Source organism: Parasteatoda tepidariorum, chromosome 1, assembly GCF_982258835.1.
Source record: "Parasteatoda tepidariorum strain Cologne lab strain chromosome 1, Ptep-v5.0, whole genome shotgun sequence".
Classification (NCBI taxonomy): domain Eukaryota; kingdom Metazoa; phylum Arthropoda; class Arachnida; order Araneae; family Theridiidae; genus Parasteatoda; species Parasteatoda tepidariorum.
The window spans coordinates 107,130,868-107,153,362 of record NC_141755.1 but is presented as its reverse complement, the minus strand read 5'-3'; the positions used below and the strand labels follow the sequence as shown (position 1 = coordinate 107,153,362).

At 29.7% G+C, this 22,495-nt stretch overlaps 1 protein-coding gene across 1 annotated transcript; it reads left to right on the top strand.

Moving 5' to 3' along the window:
• The first annotated feature begins 19,791 nt into the window (after positions 1-19,791).
• On the top strand, positions 19,792-22,069 carry LOC107445375 (uncharacterized). The gene is made up of 2 exons (XM_087150265.1): positions 19,792-19,997; positions 21,865-22,069. The coding sequence occupies exons 1-2, from the start codon at positions 19,814-19,816 to the stop codon at positions 21,969-21,971; spliced, it is 291 nt and encodes a 96-aa protein (XP_087006391.1). The 5' UTR covers positions 19,792-19,813; the 3' UTR covers positions 21,972-22,069.
• Positions 22,070-22,495: the final 426 nt, after the last annotated feature.

Genomic DNA, 22,495 nt, shown 5'->3' with positions numbered 1-22,495 from the left:
AAAATTTTAGGTTTCCTAAATTAATTGTATAATTGAGCATATTTTTACTGTTCTACATGCTTTAACTTGCAGTTGAAATAATTAATATACAAACTCTCATGCAAAGGTTTATATAGACTTAGTGTAGTTAAGACCGATTATAAAATTTAAATAAAAATTGTAATCGAAGTAACTGCTTTTACATCAATAGTTAAAGTCTGGATATATTATCTGGATAATTTAAAAAAGTTGTAGTCATTTACGAGTTAGAAGGAGGAAAAATTTTCAACTTACTAAACTGATTTTTTTTTATGAATGAGTATTTTTTTGTTAAAGTACTCAAAGGCTGTAACGTTTATATATTTAAAAAAAAATAAAATTCAATATTTTTGTTTGGCAAATTTTCAGGGAAGTTTAATGTCACTTATTTTTGCTGCTGAAGTAGAAAAATAATCCGTAATTTATTAATCACTTAACTTACCTTAACATTTTACATCTAACACTAACTTGCTGCTTCAGTAGTGGAATAAGTTTCTTTAAATTCCCCTAAAACAGCAAATATTATGCAGAATTGAGTAAAAAGACTTAAAATTTAGGCAAAACGGGAATATTATTAAACCAAAAGTTTCTGGAAAAATTACATTTTATAGATTTTTTGCAAAATTTTCTTTATGCCGTTAATTTTAAGTTTTTCTTTCTAAAAATGTAAAATAGTAGCATGTAGAACAGTTTTTATTTTTTTTACGTACACAAAATAGTGAATTCCTTCATAAAATACTAAACAGCAGTTTAAAAACCTTTAAGGCTTAATAAGAAATCGTAAATTTTTAAATATAATTAAATGAAATGATTCTCTTTAAAGAAACTAATACTTGAAAGTTTACAAATTTATTATCGTGAAGGTGTAGTACATTTTGTACCTTTCCTAATTGTTTGTGATTTTTTCAAATTGCATCTTCGTAATATCTTGCCGGATGTAATATTTTGAGTATTTTTAAGCGTTGAAAACAGTTTCAAGATAAAAATGCAGTTCTATCTTAAAGTTTTATTAGTTAATTTTAACTGTAGTACGGAATTTTCACTAATAAAAGCTTTAAAATTCTTAAAAAGAAAAGGTAAAAACAAAATATTAAACAATTATAAGAAGCACATATAAAACAAAATGCAAATATAGCTGTCTACAAGGACTGTACACATTTTCTTAATCGCCTGCACCCCTCGTCCGATACCATATTTTCCTCTAATATAGATTTTTACTATTTTCAACTCTACAGAAAGAATCCAGTCTAAAATTTAAAGCATCATTAGCTATCAAGGAATTATACTGTCTTGTGTCTTAAATCTCTATAAATTTTTTTAAAAAAATAAGGATTTGTATTAAAACAGATTGCTGCGTTTTAATATGAAAAGTTATGAAAATGCTTTTATTAAAGTTTTCCCAAAGTTTTCAAAATTTCTAAGAGACCGAACAAAGTTATTATGAGCTAGTATATTATGTAATGGGAAGTAGAATAAGCTCTGGTTATATAAAATTTCATAACAGTTAAATTGATTTTTAAAATGTGCCTGCTCTCTTTAAACATTGAAAATTTGATCGAGTTAAGGCCGTTAGGCTATATTTAGGAAATTACTGCTCTTTTTCTATTCCAGTTTCGTAGCTCAATGCCAGCATGAGATCAGTTGACGAATGATAGAATTTTATGTCGTTTCATACTGTAGTAATGTTTTAAGAATTTTATAGAAATTCTACCTGTTCTGGAAATCTGTGTGCCTGAGATGTTAAGTTGAAATTGTGTACTACTAGAATAGGTAGGCAATGTTTTTTAATAAAGGTATGAGTTATATATATATATTAAAATAAAATTTGACCGAAATTTTAATTACAGTGAAATTTAAGTTTAACGTTTAAGTACTTTTTACGCAAACGTAGTTAGTTTTGACAGATAAGCTTAAATTCTATAAAATAAACAGCCAAATTACAGGACGATTACGGTTCTTAATTTAAATCGAAACACCAGGATTGCACACAGTTGTTTAGACCTTCTTGAAGGGGGTTTAGAGCGAAAGTAGTACCGTTCGCGCTCCAAATATTAACTGTTAGTTCAAATTAATCATCGGTGCATTACTCAAATCTACAATCGCAATTTGACATTTTTAAAAAGAGTAACCAAAAATTCTCTACGCTACTAAATTCGAGGTTAAAACTTAATTGAAATTCGTAGACTTCTAAACACTATTAATTTAATTACTATTAATTTTTCGAAATTTTTCTGTTTGATTTGGAGATTGATATAGCGCTAACATAAAAGCTTGTGTAAGACGGAAAATTTTGAAATTTCTGAGCAAGTGTGGAGTTTGAATTGGTAGCTGTAGGCGGCAGGTCTGCTCCCTCTTCCCCACTTGTACGTTGCTGTACGTAAAAACTCTCCGCTCTGACGTACTTTAATTTAGAACGTTCTTCAAAGTGAGATATTGTAACTTAGAAGTTGAAGTGAGAGCTGGATAAAAAACAATGTTCAGTATTCAAAATAAACTAAATTTTAATTAAGTTTTATGATAAGCAAATTCTATTCTTTTTGGTAATTTAGACAATGTGAACTAAAGTGAATAAATCGTAAATAAAAGTAGGTAGAAAAGGTCGTACTATAGTTTCGGTACTACAATGCTAAAGTGCTTTAGAATGATCTAAGCTTAAATTTTCTAAATTTATATTTATTTGGAGGGTAAATTTTGGCACAATTTAATTTTAACTTAAATCCGACATTCAAACTTCGAAAAAGTGACTTAAATACAAAAACTCTTAAATTAAACAGTTATTACCGTTTCCAATTGCATAATTTATGAACTTTGTTTTGCAGTAGTTACCAAACTATTTAAATTAGCTTTTAGTATTCATGCTAGAACATTCAAAAATAAAATTTCTAAACAAGTTCGCAGACATATCTCATTTCTTCCTTATTGATGTATTAAGTTTTGTGAATAAAAATTCCTTTAACGAAACTGAAACGGATCCACACAAAATTCTATACACCAAAATTGCGAGAAATAAAATTTCGAAATATCCTCTGCACTTTTCACGGATTCATAACTTTGAATCAAAGGCTAGACTGAAATAAACTTAAACATGGACAGTGAACACACGCAAATTATAATGTTCGATATTACTTTAAATCCAAATTTAAGTAATTTGATATATTTGAATTTTTTGAATACATTTGAAGAAATATATCATTTGTATACTGTAACATAAAATTAAAACTCTCGTGTGCAAAGCTAGAATAAAAGCTTGGTAATTTTTGAAAAACAAAGGAAGGTATTCATACAGAGCATAATAGGGGGAGGTTTTACTCGTGAAACGCAGGTATTATAAAGGTGCTTACTGAAAGGGAAAAAATTCAAATTCTAGGTTTTCTAAATTTAATTTCGCATGTTTTTACTGTTCTACATACTTTAACTTTCATTTAAAGTAATTAATATACGAACTCTCATGCCAAGGTTTATATGACTTAGTGTAGTTAACGCAAAATATAAAATTTAAAAAATTAATGTAAAAACAAGCAGTTACTTTGATAATTTTTATTTAAAAGTCTGGATACATTATCCGGATAATGTATCCAGTTGTAGACATTAACGTGTTATGAGGGGAAACAATTTCAACAAATTAACTAAAACTATTTTTAGCATTTTTTTTTTTTTTTTTTTTGGTAAAGTACTTGAAGGCTATAGCATTTTTATATTTAAAGACAAATAAAATTACAATATTTTTGTTTAGCAAATTTTCATAATTTTTAGGACGTTTAATGAAACTTAATTTTGCTGCTGAAGTAACAAAATAATTCCTAATTTACTAATCACTTAACTTATCTTAACATCTAACACTAACTTGTTGCTTCAGTGGTGGAATTAGTTTCCTTAAATTCCTATAAAGCACCAAACATTATGCAGAATTGAGTAAAAAAAAAAATTTTAAATTAACGTTGTAGAGAAAATTTCGTAAAAAAAAATTTATAAAGTTCAATTTTTCGAAAATTTTGATTTGGAATACTAAAATTTCAGTTTTGCCTAAATTTTAAGTTTTTCTTTTTAAAGTAAAATATTGGTATGTAGAACAGTATTTTTCTTAGCGAAAACAAATCGTGAATTCCTTCATAAAGTACTAAACAGAGCTTAAAATCTTTTTAAAGTTTGTTAAGAAATCGTATTTTTTTAATGTAATGAAATGCTTATCTATAAAGAAACAATTACTTAAAGTTTACAAATTACCGTAAAAGGTGCAGTACTGCATTTTGTACCTTTCCAAATTGTTTGATTTTTTTTCCCTTCAAATTGCACCTTCGTAATACCTTGCCTGATGTAATATTTACAGTATTTAAAACGTTTAAAGCATCCTAAAGTTTTACGAAAAAAATGCAGTTCTATCTTATAGAGCGAAAGTAGTATCATACGCGCACGCACGCAGAATATTAACTGTTAATTTGGTAGCAGGAATACTGAATAAATTAATCATCGGTGCATTACTCAATCGTACAATCGCAATTTGACATTTTTAGAAAGAGTAATCAAAAATTTTCTGCGCTACTGAAATCAAATAGTTTTAAACTTTATTGAGATTCGTAGACTTCTAAACGCTATTAACGCTTTACTATTAATTCTTTGAAATCTTTCTGTTTGATTTGGAGATTGATATAGCGTTAACAAAAACACTTGTTGAAAATTTCGAAATTTTCCGTCCTACAAAAGTGTGGAGTGAGAAATGGTAGCGGCAGACGGCCCTCTTCGTCCCCCACACTCGTTCAGCAGTTTCGAAAGTTTCAGTGTACGTTGCCGTACGTAAAAACTCTCAGCAGTTATACTTTAATTTAGAACTCTCTTTTTGTGAAGAAATTTAAGACGTCAAAGTGATATATTGTAACTTAGAAATTAAGGAAGTGAGAGCTGGATAAAAAAAATGTTTAGTATTCAAAATAATATTTAAGTATTTAATAATATTTAATTTTTAAGTTGTACGAAAATTGGTTTTAAACGACTCGAGATAACGGTAAACTAAGATGTGTATGCTAAACGTGCGTAACTATTAAAGTTATCGTACTTTCTCTATATAACCTTATAATCGGCTTAAAATGGTAGTAAAACTTTTTGTAGATTTTGAAATTTTAGCAAAGTGTCTGTGAAAACTAAAACTTTAACAATTAACTCGTACTTTTATTAAAGTCTTGTGAAAACAAATTCAATTACCGACCTGAGTGAGTTTCATTAAATTGCATTTAACAGTTTTGTTTATTCAAAATTCTAAGCACTTAGAAAATTTCTTTAAATTAACGATTTATTATTAGATAAATAATTTTTTATTTTTAGGTCAATTTTAATATTTTTGGATCAGTATATTTTAAAATTGTGTTTGGGAAACCTGAATTTTTTTTACAAACAAGAGAAGGTTATGCAGTGCATTAACTTGTAAAGTGTACATTTTATTTCATTTACTTTTAATACTATTTTTAATTAAATTCTACTTTAAGACAATTATTCAAATTTTAAACTTTTTGTTTTTCCTAAATATTTTGTATCAGCTAAATTAACATCGACTTAAACTGTATATTCCACTGCTTTTTAGGCTTTATGTAATCAGTCTTGTCTTAGATATCGAATGTGTAATCTATGTGTATAGTATAAAATGAAACTTATATTATAAAATATGTACCTAACGGAATTCATAAATTATAATTTTTCATAATGTAAATGTCATTGATGTATATTGATGCTACTCTGAGTTAGATAAGAAATTTATGTATTTTTATTTTTGAATCTCATTAATTTGTAAGCGTTGGACAATAAATTAATCTAATACGTATATAAGAACAATATTGGTATAAAAATCCTGTCCTAACTTATACCAAACTATAAAGTATAAATTTGAATATAGAACTATATTGCTTTAGTATATTTACTATGATAAATCCAAATCAGTTTTGCAAATTTTAAAGAAATATTAAAGATGCCAAAGTTTGAATAATCAGCAACCAACATGTAAAATTTTTCTGAATTTCTGACACTTTACTTAATTTTAAAGTGTTTTCATAATCGCAGAGTTGGTTTTATTTATATATCTAGATTGCGAACATTTCTATTTTAATAGAATTAGTAACAGAACAAATTCACATGAAAAGGAATCGTTGTAAACTCTATCAATTACATTAGCAAGAAGACTACGTTTTATTTGGATTTAAAATTTAATGAAACTTAATCTATCATTTTGGAAAGGAGGCTTTTCACTTTGGATGAATCGAAGAAATCTCTTTTTCAAAGTTTAGTTTATACTAAACAAAATTAAATTCTAGTGGATTAAAATTTAATAACTTGAACTGCTTGGAAATTCCTTCCCCTCTGCTAGTAAAATTTCTGAAGTTTGATTTTTTTTTTATAACATGCTGTAAAACTCTAGTCAACAAAACAGTCCTTTTACAAAGATCTAAAATGTTTAATTTAAAAATTATCAGATTTAGTTGCAATACCAGGATTATTAGATCTAGTTGCAATATACAATATTATGCCATTTATTAATCACCTGCTTTTAGTAATGTGGAAAATTTATCATAAACGAAATGAAAACGTTGTCATTTTTAATACTGAATTTTTTCCGGGACAAATTAGTAGTAAATGTTTAACGAAACAAATTAGTGGTAAATGTTTACATTGTATAATTGTATTGAACTAGTGTTTGAAACTTTTTACAGTAATTGAAAGAAATTTTACCCTGATATTTATACTATATATCATAAAAGTATTGTGATTACAGATTTTTAGTTTTTTGTAATGCTAGACTATACTAAAAGAAAGTGTAAACGTATCTGTACTGTGTATTTTATATTGAAAATAAATTAAATTTTTGGTTAAAGTTTTTTGATGTTTTTAGTGTGGTTTTAATTTGCAGATTAAGGATCGGGATTAGAAAAATTCCAGTATTTAATACTCTCGCACAAAATGGAATTTTTACGGTTCTACTAGAAAGTTTTTTCTAATATATAGTTTGGGCAAAATTTGAAGTTAAGTGTCACTCTTGCTGTGTGGCTCAGGATGTTGGTGGACTAAAGATTACGAGGGCATCTTAGGAATATATTTGAACACTAGTTTTTGACATACAACCTTAGATTAACTGATTTACAACGAAGCATATGGGGGCAGGGGTAGCTTGGTCGGAAGGGCGTTCGGCCCATGTCCAAAGATCGTGAGTTGGATCGCCGCCTACCGAAGAAATTATTAAATGGTGACTGGTGCACGTTAAATCTGTCTGGTCACCAATGTCTCCCGAACTAGTCCCATATTTCCATAACAAATCTTACTTCTGGGGGTACTGATTGGAAATTGATCGTTCTCTAGTTCAGGTCAAATTTACGATTTGTGGATGTGTGAATGGGTCCGCCCTCTAAACTGGTAGACTAATATGTGTGGCAATAGTAATATTCTTGGCAATGGATGACGGCGCTGGAAAACAAGCGCACCCCCATTGCTTCAATGGTATAAGAGAACAACTAAATGTGTTTAATTCTAGTTTCAAACTGTTCAAAAAGTTTAGATTTTTCATAAAATGAACATTTTAGATTCCATCGAAATTAATCTAAGCATACTCTTTGTCAAACCAGAAAAAGTGTTTGCATAACGAAGAGTCCAATCAAAAGTTTTGGCACTTGTAATCTCTTTAGCTAATAACTTTTTGATTTTTTTCAATAGAATGCAAGCTTCTAAATTCTCTTATGAATTTTAATTTTTTCTCGGTTAAAACTTGTCATTTGTACGTAAGTCCAATTAAATTATCTTTGATTTTTAAATACAAGGTCAAAAATTTGTTTAAAAATTTCTTCTTGTTTAATCTTTTTTATAAATTATTTCTTGTGAAGTTCTAAGTTAAATTTTCAGCAAACATTTCAGATTTAATTTCTTACATAGTTCAACATAAATTCAAATTTGTAAACAGATTTTCAAACTTAACTAAAGGTCGGTTAAGAGAGAACTTTTATCAGTTTTGAGTAGTTGAGTTGTTTCTGAAAAATTTTAATATCTTCAAAAACTGCAGATTTTATCAAATCTATGTTTTAATGAAATTTAATTTTCTCTTTAAACTACGTTAGTTTATTATTTTTAACCTCTCCTTTAAAAAATTAAGGTATAAAAATTAGCAATTTGTGCGTTCATTCAATATTAACATAAAAGCTCTTTAAAAATGCATAAATGTGTGAAATATGTGCCTACAATGTACATTTACCTGCACTGTAAAATAAAAAACGATGTTAGGATTATTTCTTCCATACTGAGCTTTCTAAACTCAGTCTTAGGCAATTTGTCCCTTTTGCAAGCTTCGATGCTTTATTTCAAATAAGAGTTAGTTTTTCAATCAATAAATACTTTTTTTCCATTATTTTGTTTGCATAGTTTGTATAAAATTCTATCTCGTTATTTGCTTAATTAAAATTTTCCTTTGGTTGTTAAAATCAAATGAAATACATTTTTCTGAAAGTGCCGTCTTTACACTTTAAGATCTAAACTATTTGATTAAACTTTATTTACATCTTCTGATTAGCTCTTTCCAATTCGGAAGTTGTCGTCTAAAAATGAATTCTTCCGTTCTTTTTATATTGAAAAATACTATATTGTTTTTCTCATAAATTTACAAAGTTGATGCTTTACTTCGAACACTAGTTAATTTTCGGAACAATTAATGCGCTTTCATATCATTATTTGGGTTGTACATTAGTTTGGTTGGAAATTATTTAAATATATCAAAAAATAATAATTATATAACTTTTTTGATATAACTTTTTAGATATAGCTTGCTTCCGATCCAGAAATTAAGTCAAAAATGAAAAGAATTTCACTTTTATTTCATCAGATGAAACTGAGTTATCAGCAATCGTGATAAGTTTTGTTTGCATATTAAATTAAAAATATATTTAATAATCACATTCCAATTCCTTTCTGGCAAACAGACGGGTTTTGATCTTTTCTGGTCACCTTTCTCAGAAAGGATTCATTAGATTTTAAATGTTTTGCTTTTTCTTAAGTCCAATATATTTTTAAGATTCCTAGCCAATGCATTTTTATGGCCTCAACTTTGACAGTTCTTAAATATGCACATTAAGAGTGCTTTAAATAATCTCTGGTTGAAAAATAAAATTTGTGAATCTATGCCATCGAAAAGTGAGCATTTGGTCATCTCTGTGGCAACACATGAGTTAATAGTGGAAAACTTTCTGCATCTCTCGATGATAATTACAATATACTGAGCCGTAATGGCTCAGGGGAAAGAGCGTTCGCCTCACAATGAGTTGAACCGGGCTCGAATCCCAATTGATACGAATTCCCCATCCGGCTTGCACCGACCAGAGTGCTAACGTGAAATATCCTCAGTGGTAGATCAAGAGTTAGAGTCCCCTTGCCGTCAGGCTAAACGTGGGAGGTTCTCGTGGTCTTCCTCTCTATGTAACGCAAATGCGGGTCAGTTCCATTTAAAACTTCTCCACGAAGGCAAATTTTTCCCAATACTCGATCCAGGAATTCCCCTGTCTTCTGGATTGGGTTCAAAATTACAAGGCTATGGAGTCTCAGTACGAATTACCGAAAATTAGGTCGGCTGTTCAACGACGGTTATAAAATAAAAATAAAATCATAATGCCTAAAAAACTGTCACTTGAAGAACAATTGAAATCATTACGTATAAAGCACTGTCAGTTAAACTTTCTTGTGAATAAGGTGTTCTGTTGTACTTTTTTTTACCTAAATTCTCAAATCATTGTACAGTTGATTCATCAAATTTCCCCCTATAATGAACAATATAATCATTATTAGCCTAGTTCAATTAAAGAGAGACTTATAAAATCTTAAAAACAAAACTTTCATTTATTTGAAATACATAACAAAACACCTAAAAAAACTTAAAAAGGTAAATAATTAAAAGAATAATTTTAAAAACATTCCTGGATTCAAACTATATAACGAAAAAAACAGACTACTTCTTTAGACAGAAAAATTTGAAATTACTCTGATAAAGCATCACTTTACTCAATTTTCTAAATTTTTTGCAGCTTAATTTCAAAACTTCTTTTTTGCTGGTTGCTTTTTTTTTTAGTTCAAAATTCGTCATAACATTAAAAATTCAGGTAAAGCCATGGACTTTTTTTTAGTGAGTTAAAACTTAAATGAGAGCAATAAAAAAAATTTTCATCGATTTAGACACTTTCCGGTACCGTGATATCTTAAAAATCCCTAAGTAGAACTCTTTTTCATATGTTGAGTTTAAAAATATGGAATTTCTACAGCTCAAAATAGGAACATTAATTTCACCTCAATATATGGGGAAAAAAACACTCTCCAAATAGCATCTGTCTGCCCAATCTAAAAACTTTCTTGCCAAAGCGCTTGGAGCTGTCTGTTGCTGTGGAAACAAGAAAAACGCTTTTTGAAAGAGGTTCGGCTCTTGATTAATTCCCTCACTGACTCCAGTCAAAACCTGCTTTACTTGTAATAGTTTTAACTCGTAACCATGGTCATAGACTGTGCTCAAGCTGTGGGGAGGGAAGTTCTTTAGTTAGACAGATCGTAGATATTCATATATGTACTAAAAAGCTTCGATTTTGTTATAAGATACTTTCTTGCAGATATATTTATCATACACTAACAAATGAGAATTTGTTTATACCATATAAATGTTTTGCCTCATTTTTGATGAATAATTATTATTTGAAGTTGTAGAGTGCATGTGGATCATCCATAGAAGGTTTTATAATAGAAAGTGGAGGAATGTAATCTGGCCAATTTCTGGGTTGGGGTGTAGTTTGTCGGAAAAATATGCCATTAGGCTTAGTACGAAATCTTCCTTGCCACTCTTTAGATCCTGCTCTTTATTGGTCATGCGGCTGTTTGTTTAAAGAGTTCGAATTCTTAAATGGTCGCTTCATAAACGGTTTCATGTGGTGTGCTTTCGATAGTTGCCATTGCGGTTTTGAAAGCGAATCTTGCCATTTCAGCTTGTACATTGGAGATTGCCACTGTGGTTTTTCCAAGGCATTTTTCCAAACCTGGAAGATGGTCTATTAATTGAACTTTGCAACTCCAGATCTCCGCCTCGATTGTTGTGGTTCTGTGCAACCCATATTGAACTGGGTGAATAATGCTGATAGTAATGCCCATTCCAATTTTGATCCTGGCAGTACACGGTAGTCAGAAAGCAGATCACAATACTGAGAATCATTCCCCCAAGTCTAGACCAATGTATCTGCAAAAGAAATTTTATCAGGTTAGTCGGATGCAATAATTTATAAAATTTTTTACATGGATTAGGAAATCAAAATTCTTGATGATCCCATCAAAACATTTTGATGGTTTATGTTGGTTTCAGTGCGATTCATGATGGTCCAACATTTTTCATTATGCATTCATGCTTTTTGATATGCCAGCAAACTTCCATCATTCAACTGATGGAAAGTACTTCAATACTATAATGGCTAACCATCAAGACAAGTTTTATTCTCATGGACCATTGGTCCATGATGGTTCCAATTATGCATTTCCATGATGGTTTAATGGGAATTCTCCTTGGTTCTCTGGAAAATACCATAAAAACAATTTTGTTTTTTATGTTAACGGTTGAACCCATCACGAATCAGTCCCAATTCCTATAGTAGGATGATGGTTGCTCAGAATCATTCCAACATTTAATTCCCAAGAAATTATGATGGAAATTTCTGATGGTTTAACATGACCAAGCCATCCTAACAAGTTGCTATTCTTATGTTGGACCATCATAAATAGGTCCGAATTTCTACATTGGGGGGATGGTTACTTATGTTGGCTACCATTAAAAATATAATGGCTCGTGATGGAATTATTAATGTTTACCATCCAGATTATGGTGGACCATCATTGAAAAACCATCAAAAATTATGACTTGGGTAGGCGTGTAATACAAATGATAAATTATACCCTAAAAATTAAACCGAACCACGAGAACCTCCCACGGTTAATCTGACGGCAAGGGAACTCTAACCCATGATTCGTCCACTGCTGAGGATATTTTACGTCAGCACTGTGATCTGTGCAAGCCGGATGCGGAATTCGTATCTACCAGCCATCGCTGGATTCGAACCGGTTCATCTCATTGGAAGGAGAAAGCTCTGTCCCCTTAACCATCACGGCTCAATTTTCATACACAATAGAAGACAACGCACAGAGAGAAACATTCATTCCGATATCAGGATTCGAGCCCACAGTCTGGCCGCTAACCACTCCGCCGGCCTTAAGCGTAGAGTAGTGAAGGTTTAAATTCTGAAAAAAAGTTTTCAAAATATCAACATAGAAAACCAAAATATTACAGGATTACTTCTCCATTGCTTTATCCTGAGAAATCCTGCCATAATTTCTTTAGATTTTGATATTTTGAAAATGATTTTTCAGCACTTAAAACTTCATGTCTTACTCTAGGTCTAACCTAAACTCACTTTGATGCCTTTCTTTGATGCCTTTAATTTTAAATTACTTACGCAGGTGAAAGAGATTTTACTTTGATTTTAAATAAAGTGTTTTATTTTATGGTTTGTCGCAAAAATTTTGGTGTAGATTGGTGGCACTTAAAAGCCGCCAAGTGGCGTTATTACGTAAGTACCGAATTTTTTATTCCATACTTTTTTAAATCATATTACTTCAAACATTAGAATATGCAAGAAGTATGCATAAACACATAATGTTATACCATTTAATTTTTCAAGCAAAAGTATTTTGTCAACAATTTTCATCAAAAATTTATAAACTAAAAAACGTAAAATAAAGAATTCTTGTTATAAAAAACGATTTTAAAAATTCTTCATAAAAACTTTCATATTTCTTTTTTTTTATTCTTGTAGTTCTTAATCAGACGTAAAAAACCATTATGTAGAGAACGATCATCAAATGAGAAAAAAAAATATTTACAAGCAAATTGTTTATTGTAAAAATCATAACACTTACCTGATTCATAACTCCAGAAAATTCCAAAATGTTATGTTCTTTGTTTGAGAACTTTATTCTCAAATAATAGATACATAGTTTATCCCTTCATTACTTTTAACATACTACACAGCAAAATTTTATAATTGTAAGATCTTGGTATGAATTTGAATATGCAGCTAAAAACAGAATAGCTGAATTCTAGTTGAAATTATTCTTTCAAAACTAAAAAGTACTTACCAAGAAAACGATAAAAATTAATTAAGAATCAGCACAAATGGCACTATTTCAAATAATTTGGATAATTTTTTATTGTTGTTTTCCGAATTATATGGATACAGAAATATATACTATTCTATAACGAAGAAGAATATTCTATAACTATTACAGTTCTGTACTTTCTGAATTCACATTTATTTATTGGAATGACGAAAGCAATGTTGACTTCACTTTAATTTGTAATGAATTGAAGACAGAAGAAATGCATTTTACCTTAATACACACATCTGTAACAGTATGCGATAGCGAAATCGGAAGTTATGAGTTGCAAGTTTGTTGATAATATAAGTTAAAAATTATTGCGAAATTTTTCTTCAAATGTTCGGCGTGTTCTGGGTTTGAAAGATATCACAATATTCTGGAGAGTTTTTTCAAATTCTTTGGCTTTTCCTTATGGAAATTTTTATTTTTATTTGCTGCTAAGAAAATGGCATCTGATTCTGCCAATGATTTTGATGGAACTAAATGAAAACGTGATAAATTAATGTCTGATATTTACAGGCTCCAGCTAGAGGGCGTACTCGAGCGTTGCGATCGCGAATTGATACTGACTTCAGGAGCTAGGACAAAATTAATTTTTTCTTCTCAACTCTCTACATTCTTAAAGAAAAAACCTCCAAACTTTTTCTAAAATTAAGTTCAAACAAATATTCAAACAATTTTTGCAAACTTCATAAATTCCATAAAAAAATAATAAATGAAAACGATTGACTTAACGCCTAACCAATACTGAGTTGAACTCTTTCCTCGTGTTTAGTTTTGTAAAAAAAAAAAAATTAAAAAAAATAATAAAAAATTTCTTTTTTTGCATGCGCTGCAATTAAAAACCAATTTTTTCAGTTTCTTTTCTGCTACGCAGCGCTCTCTTTCTGCTTATGCAGCGCTCTCTAGTAACACAATAAGGAAACTGTTTTGTTCACGCTGTGGATTTGATCTTGTCTGACTTGAAATTATTACAAATATCCCTCTTAAATAAATAAACAAAAATGCTTTTGTACTAAAATACTTACTACTTTAAACTAATTGACATTTTCTACCTTGCATTATATACAGTGTAAAATTATCTTTGCTGACTTTACATAAAATCGGTAAAATGATTCCAAATATTTTAACTCGTTCTAGTAGAAATTTTGAGAGTATAAATTTAGACACATAATATTATTTTGGTTCTTTACAATTCAGGACTCAATAAACAGCAGGCCCAATAAACACCAAGACAATATCAATTATGATTTCCGTATTTAATGACTTTTATAATTATTGAAAATCGTTAATTATAGTTCTATTAACATGCGCGTGGTAAAGATTTAAAGATTACGCGTCTATTGGTTTTAAAATTTCTTTAAGTTGAAACTTAGACGCGCGCTGAACAATCGCCAACAATCCAATAAGCACTTATAATATTTAGGGTTGATACATTTAATTTTCTTTTAATTGATTTTATTTATTTTTTAAAAAAATACATACTGGCCACAAATTTTACAAACGTTCTTAATTAACTGTTCATTTAAGTCACGTGTTAAAACTATTGCTGACATAAAAATTTTAAACGAAAAGTTTTTCGCAATAGTAATAACACTATTATTTTATGCGTTTTATGATGAAAAGTCGGGAAAATTGCTAAACTCATATTGACGCCGCAATGTTTAATTAATTAAAGAAGAATCATTTACTAAAATATCAGTAGTACCTATTACCATGAATAGGAGCCCTGGTGGTTTAGAGGATAGAGCGTTCGCCTTCCAATGAGGTGAACAGTGTTCGAATCCCAGCTATTTCTGGTCGATACGAATTCCGCATCCAGCTTGCACCGTCAACAGTGCTGACATAAAATATCCTCAGTGGTAGACGGATCATGGGTCCGAGTCCCCTTGCTGTCAGACTAACCGTAAGAGGTTTTCCTCTACATGTAACGCAAATGCGGGTTAGTTCCATCAAAAAGTCCTCCACGAAGGCAAATTTTTTCTAATACTTGATCCAGAACTTCCCTTGTCTTCTGGATTGGGTTCAAAATTACAAGGCTACGGGGTTGAACATTAGTTGCCGTAAAACCAAAATTGGTTCAACGACGGTTATATTTATAATATTACCATGAATAATTAGGCGTTACTGAAAAAAAAAATCATATTTTTACAAAAATAAAAGGAGTAACTTTCCGAGGGGCATTGCAAAATCTCACTACGGTTTTAACCTCTAAGTAGTAGGTTATCACAAATCTTATCTTAAAAATTCTTGGCATGTTTTAGCACAGCCGCATCGATTTATTTCAAGCCTTAGTGTCTCTGTTACAGTGTAAGCAGCTATTGCGTCTTTTACCTTGCGTTGAATGACGAGAAAAGGAAATTCTTCCGTTAATTTATTAAAACCCCTTGAATCTACGAATAAAATATGTTTTCTTTATTTTCTAATTAACGCGTAATTTCTATTTACAAAAAAAAAATTACTTTTCTTTCTATTTTGGAATAGTTGGCTCGGAAAGTAGGGAAACGCCCATACCCAAAATTAGAAAAGAATAATTGTTGTATGTCTTTTTCTTTAAGTACTTTTAATCAAACTCTCGTTGACAAGTGTACTCCTTAAGTACAGGCGTCATGAAATGAAACTGTAAAGACGTATGAATTCTTGGCACAATTACAATCAACTAGCATCTTAAAAATTATTTATTAATAATCATAATGCTACAGATGCACAACACAGACAGAAAACAATATTAGCAGACACAATACTTTAAAACCATAACCACCATTCTCTTTTTAACTCTCTCAATTCTTCAGGAGGAAAAACGATTTCTGCGCCATCTAGTGTCCAGTTTCATACAAAACATTCATCAGTCATTCTTAGAAATGAAAAAAAAATAACAAAAATTTGATTTTTTTTTTTTTAAATATGTTGAATTTTGTTTATATTTATTTTGAAGTGAGATTTTGACTTAATAGGACACTAAAATCTTTATAGTAAATTCTGTTTTTCCAACAACTTTACTTTAAATTAACTTTAAATTTAAACTATAGAAAAAAGTTAAATCAAATAAACCATGAAGTTTCAAAAAATATTTCTCAAAGTATCAAAATGAAAGCAAATTATGGCAAGATTACTTCAAGATGGCAAGAAGAAAATCCTGCCAATATTCATTTAGAAAACATAAATATAAAAAAAATATATTTACATAATAGTTATAACACTATTTTGTAGAATTAACGAGCACCTTTAAAATATACAGAAAAAAAAATAATTAATAGTAAAATTACATATTTTTTAAAAACTGCGTTTTTTAAATGAACTAAAGAGTAGAAAATAATTATATTTTTTGAAAGCGAAAAAAAAAAAAAACGTAGAGCTTATCACTTTTGAAGGTACATAGTTAGTAAATTTTCGTTGTTAATTAAATTTTATTACGAAAATAATGAATTAAATTTTTTATTTGAGGTGTGACGAAACTGGAATTTTCTATTTTTTCTTATTTTACGTGGGGAAAAAAAGGAAATTTTTAAATTTTTTTTTTATTTAATCATTTTTGACTTTTAAGATTGTGAATTTAATTAAAAAATTTGTTAAATAATCACATTAAAATCAGCCCACAAATATCTAAGATAATAGACCTAGACAACAGCAAACTCCTTAAATCATTACTTTTTCAATGTCAATTTCTTACTTCTGCATTTAATAAAGTGATAATTGAATGTGACATGTGTTATCAATTGCATTCAAAGTTCAATTAATTTGTAAAACAGCTGTTTGGGATTTAAAAAAGAATAACAACTCTTATCTCTGAAGATATAGAATTTTCGAGTAGTTCATCAAGCATAAATTGTCAACTTTTTTGCTGATTGAAATTTATTCATCGCAGCATTTCTTCGTAAGTAAATTTTTTTCATTAAACGTATTAAGAAGGCTACATTTTGAGATGATTTCGTTGTATTCCGATTACTCTAACAATCGATTATTTATAGAATTAACCTTAGATTTTTTTAAGAAATTTTCATGCGTTTAATTTGAGCAACAATTTATTTGGAATAGGTTTTCAAACTTCTCTTCTTATGATATAAAACTGTACAAAAGTAGTTCTAACAGTTTATAAAAAAATTTGATATTGGAGTTAAAAATATCCGATAATTTATAAATTAATAATTAATGTAATGTAGGCAGATTTTGTCTTATATAATTACCAGCATTGAATAACCACCCCAGTTTTTCGCTTGCTGCTATTAATGTTCGTCTCAGTGGCCTTGTATTTTTGAGCCTAACCCAGAACACAAGATAACTCCTAAATCAAGAATTAGAACATCACGAAGGACTTTTTGATGGAACTAATATGCACTAGCATTAGAAAGAAAGAAAAACATTATCCTGGTTAGCCCGACAACTAGAGGATATCAAAACAGATTAAAAAATCCAAATCTATGATGCATATATATTTTTACCGATAAATTTTCTCATATTTTTTACGTAACTTTAAGCTATAATAATACTCGTTTCATCCGATATGTTTTGAGGAAAGAAATATGCATGTAATTAATACATTCATTATTTAGATATATTTAACAAACATTATCAGTGTCTACCGTATATTTTTAGAGGCAATTCAAAAAATGCATCATAGAAATTATTTATTCGTGATAAATTCGCAACATAATTCTAAGATTATTATAAATTTTATCAACACTTTTAGTTAATATCGTATTCTTTGTCTCTTTTTAAATTTTTTTTATTTTAAAATCAGACCTGAAAGTAGTTCCTTAGTAAGTCACGAAAGAAAGGTACTTTTTAAAATTATTCATCAATTAATTCCATTTCGCAAATAATTCCATTCCAAATATTCCATTAATTCCGAAATTGTACCCAGAATCTCACATAAATTTAGATATTAATCATTTCGCTTTAGGTTTCTAAATCTTACACTTTATTTTTATTTATTTTTTTTTTTCAAATAAAAGACAAAGATTTTAGGCATCATTTCTTTTTAGAAATTTTCTGAATAATATAGCAATATTAACACAATTGAAAATGTTGCTATAGTAAGATTGAAATTATGCTTTTGCCTGGTAGATAAGTTCTGTAATTAATCATCTAAATTGTTTGTTGGTTCCTTTAACGAATGTAATTTTAATGCTTTTCATCTCGTTTAAAATTTTAAACAATTTATTTATAGTTAAATCTTTAGCCTTTATTTACCTAGAATATAAACTATGAGCAAGTTAAAATAACAAAACATTTTGAGTGTAGTAACTTTAAAACTAATGATCTAATTTTTGCGTGTGAATATTAAAAGACAGATTTTAAATAAGCTAATTAATTCAGATGATATTTTAAATGACGAAATCAAAAGTAAAAGCATATTTTCTCTAAACAAGTATATTTATTTTATTGGCGGGTTAGGATTTTCGACCTAGAGAAACTTTGTAACCGTCGTTGAACAGCCGACTGAATTTTTAGTTTACTACTACCAGTTTTCAACTCCGTATCCTTATAATTTTGAACCCAATCCAGTAAACAAGGAAACTCCTGGATCAAGTATTTGGAGAAATTTACCTTCGTGGAGGACTTATTCATGGAGCTAACCCTCATTTGCTTTACATGGAGAGGAAACCCGCGAAAACCTCTCTCGGTTAGCCTGACGGCAAGGGGACTCTAATCCGTGATCCGTCCACTACTGAGGACATTTTACGTCAGAACTGTTTTCGGTTTAAGGCAGGTGCTGAATCCGAACCCACCAGTCATTACCGGTGTTCGAACCCGATTCGCCTCATTGGGAGGTGAGCGCTCAATCCCCTGAGAAACGAGAGATAGGCGTCGACTGGAAAATAGGGCTCCAATACCTGAATGGCTAAAAGACAGAACCTCTTAATATTCATTTCACTTCTTGTACATTTCGCCATATTTGTAGAACTATTTGAGCTAAAAGCTTTGAGTATGGTTTTAATACATATTAATCTAAAGGTAATTCTATCCAAAAAACTAATTTATAATCATTATTTATTATTTTAAAATAATTAACTAAATAGAGTTCTTTTAACTGTAAATTTATACAATTTTTCACACTCTCTAGAATTATATAATTTTAAATCACGTACTCCATAATTTGATTAAACTGTTTTAATGAATAGTATGTTACCTCTACAAAGTTTGTGACAGTTATTCGTCGCTGATGCTAAATTAGGTTATGACCTTTAGTCATTTTCATAATGAAAATAGCGTCAAATGAAACAAAGAAATTTTGTGAAAACTGAGAATTGTAAATTAGTTTTGACGATTTTCCTCTGGATGCCAATGTTTCCCTCTGATGGCAATGTTTTCCTCTAGATGGGTTGATGGCTACTTATGTTGGTTACCATCAAAAATATAATGGTTCATGATGGAATTATTGATGATTACCATCAAGATTATTTTGAACCATCATTCTAAAACCATCAAAAATTTTGACTTGGGTGTTAACAGGAGGAAATTTGTTCGATTTATAGAAAAAAACCGTGAAAAATTGCGTTGTTAACAGGTGAAAATGTGGTCAATAACATATGAAATATGACTCTTCCTCCTTTATTGTGACGTATGCAAATTACTTTTTAGAGTGGTTTTCTCCAAAGGTACCATGATCAAGTTCGTAGTTGTCTTCGCACTCATTGTGGTTGTGGCACAGGCCAAGCTGTGTCCGGACGATTACTGCGACAAAGTGCAGTGCGAAAAGCTCACGGACTGTCACGAGAGCAACGGACAAAAGATTCGGGTGAAAGGAAGCTTCTGTCAATGCTGTGACACTTGCGTCAACATTTTACGTAAGAAACTTTTAAGTGTTTCACCTTTCTATAATGATTCGAAATGTCTAATTTCATATGTACTTTCTTTCATATAATTATGGGCATTAAGTATTTAAGGTATTTATGGAATAGCAAGGTTCAGTAACACAAACACGTTCGAACAACACCGTATTCTTGTTTAAACAGAACACAAACCACCGATAAACATTGCTAAACACATTGGTTTACAATACGCATTGGTTTACATTACACATTGGTATACAATATATACCGGCTCGAACAACGCCGGATTATGGTTTACACAGATCTCCAACAACAGATACACATTGGGTTACAGTACACATTGGTGCACAATATACACAGCATCGAAATAATTTTATGATACTAATACACACTGAATTCGAAAATATCGTGATCATTATAGAATGCAATAATTATCGAATTCAATAATATTACAATCAAAATAGATAACTTAAAAAATTAAAATAAAACTATTAAAGATGAAATAAAAACTATTTTTATTAACCATTTGACGCAAAATTTTTAATAAATGCATATTTTATACATTTTTCATTAATTTGTATTATTTTAGGTCAAAATAAGTAAAATATTTTATATTTAGTACTTTAATTATTTATCATTGTGAAAGGCAGCATGAAACACCGTTGTCTTTTTCTGCTTTAGAGGTAAAATCTTCCAAACAATTAAATTTTCAAATTTACACTTATTTATATCGAAGGGAAACAGTTATTCATCATTGAAATTTCTTTAATTTACAAAATCAATTTTTTATGCATTTTTGAATATGAACGGAAAAAAAAATTTCGAGCTACTTTAATTGGATTTCAAATTTTATTACAAACGTAATTCCGATAATCTATCGGGTTTTTTTTTAGTAACTATTAGACTGTTTTTTCACAATTAAAAAAATATCAAAATATATTTTTACTTTTAATTAGGGAGTCAGAAAAAAATACATTAATGGGACACCTGTGTCCCATCTGAATCAATGCCTTGAGATGTTATGTTAATGATTCCATCTCCGGCTGTGTCTCCAAAGTTTCAGATCATTGCGTGCCAGTTGGTTTGCAAAGTAAATACGAGTGGTGCACAATATTCAACCCTTTGGCTACCTATGAGATACCAAGTGACGTAGTGTAGGTATCTTGATCCTGATTGGCTATTGAAGCGTGGTATTTGTTTTCCCTAGCAACCGTTCTCTCCATTCTATTTCAAGTAAACCAAGCCCATCAAGTATCACTTCTCTTAAGTGACACATTCTAAATTCTTTCATAAACATTCTTTCTCAAAGATTTCAGTTCTTTCACTATATATTTACACAGAGACTTAACACAAAGCCAGGCCCGAAGGCATGTGGAGCATAAACAAACTAAATATGCATCGAAGTTGCCAGGTACACAAAACAAAAATATATCACGGTTACAATAAACTACATAAACAAATAATAAATTTAAGTTAAGTAAAAGAAGTAGAAGAAGAAGATTTATATTTCAACGAATTGGATGTTGGATAGGGCTTTGTATTTAATCAACTTATCGTTCATTAGCATTCTGACTTATGTAGAGAAACGTAGTTCAACTTTTAACTTATAAAGATTAGCTGGAGCTGACGTCATAGGTCACATGTGCGGGTATGGGAGGTCTTCTTGAAGTGCAAGTACCCAATTGTGCAACCATAAAAATAAAATGAGCAAAAAACATTATCGTAATTAAAAAAAAGCTTTTTTATTAAATTTAATCTTCTCAAAAACTTTCGACCGATTTGTTTTGACGAATAATTCTTTTAACGAATTAGAGGTGGCGGCATATAATAAAATAATTTTAAATTCGAATTAAACGAATAATAAAAAATGTTTTTTTTTCAGGTGAAGGAGAGGATTGTTTACCTGACATTCCAAACATGATCATCACCGCTGAATGTGCAGAAGGATTGCAATGTGACGAGACCACGCTGACCTGCAGGGTAGAATAACTTCAAATATGTGGTTATAAAAAAAATATTTTATAAAAAGAACTTGGTGTAAAGTTTTCTTTACTGTAAAATTATTCAATAAATGCTTGGAAATGTCATTAATTCTGTGACGTTTGAATGTTAAATAAAGTGCGCATTTAAAAAATAAAAAAAACATCCTGACGAACTTTTCGCTTAATGATCCAATTTTCACGTTCAATGAATATAATTTACATATATAAAGATGAATATCTGTGGATGTGTGTCTGTGGGGTTGTGTCTTTTTAGACTTTTAAAGTTTTCACATTTCAAAATACGAGGAAGGTCACTGTCTACATTAGAACATTATACGACAAATCGTTCTAGAAGGGTGACACGGACAAAATAGAAATTTTTTTAACAATTTTTAATAAATATTTTTCATCATATTTATATATTTTTAGAAATTTCGACACCTAAGCAATAACCTAAAATTAATACCAAAGTTCTCTTGTGAACCAAAAAAACATAAAAAATCATTAAAGTGTCCACCAAATGACCCCCTC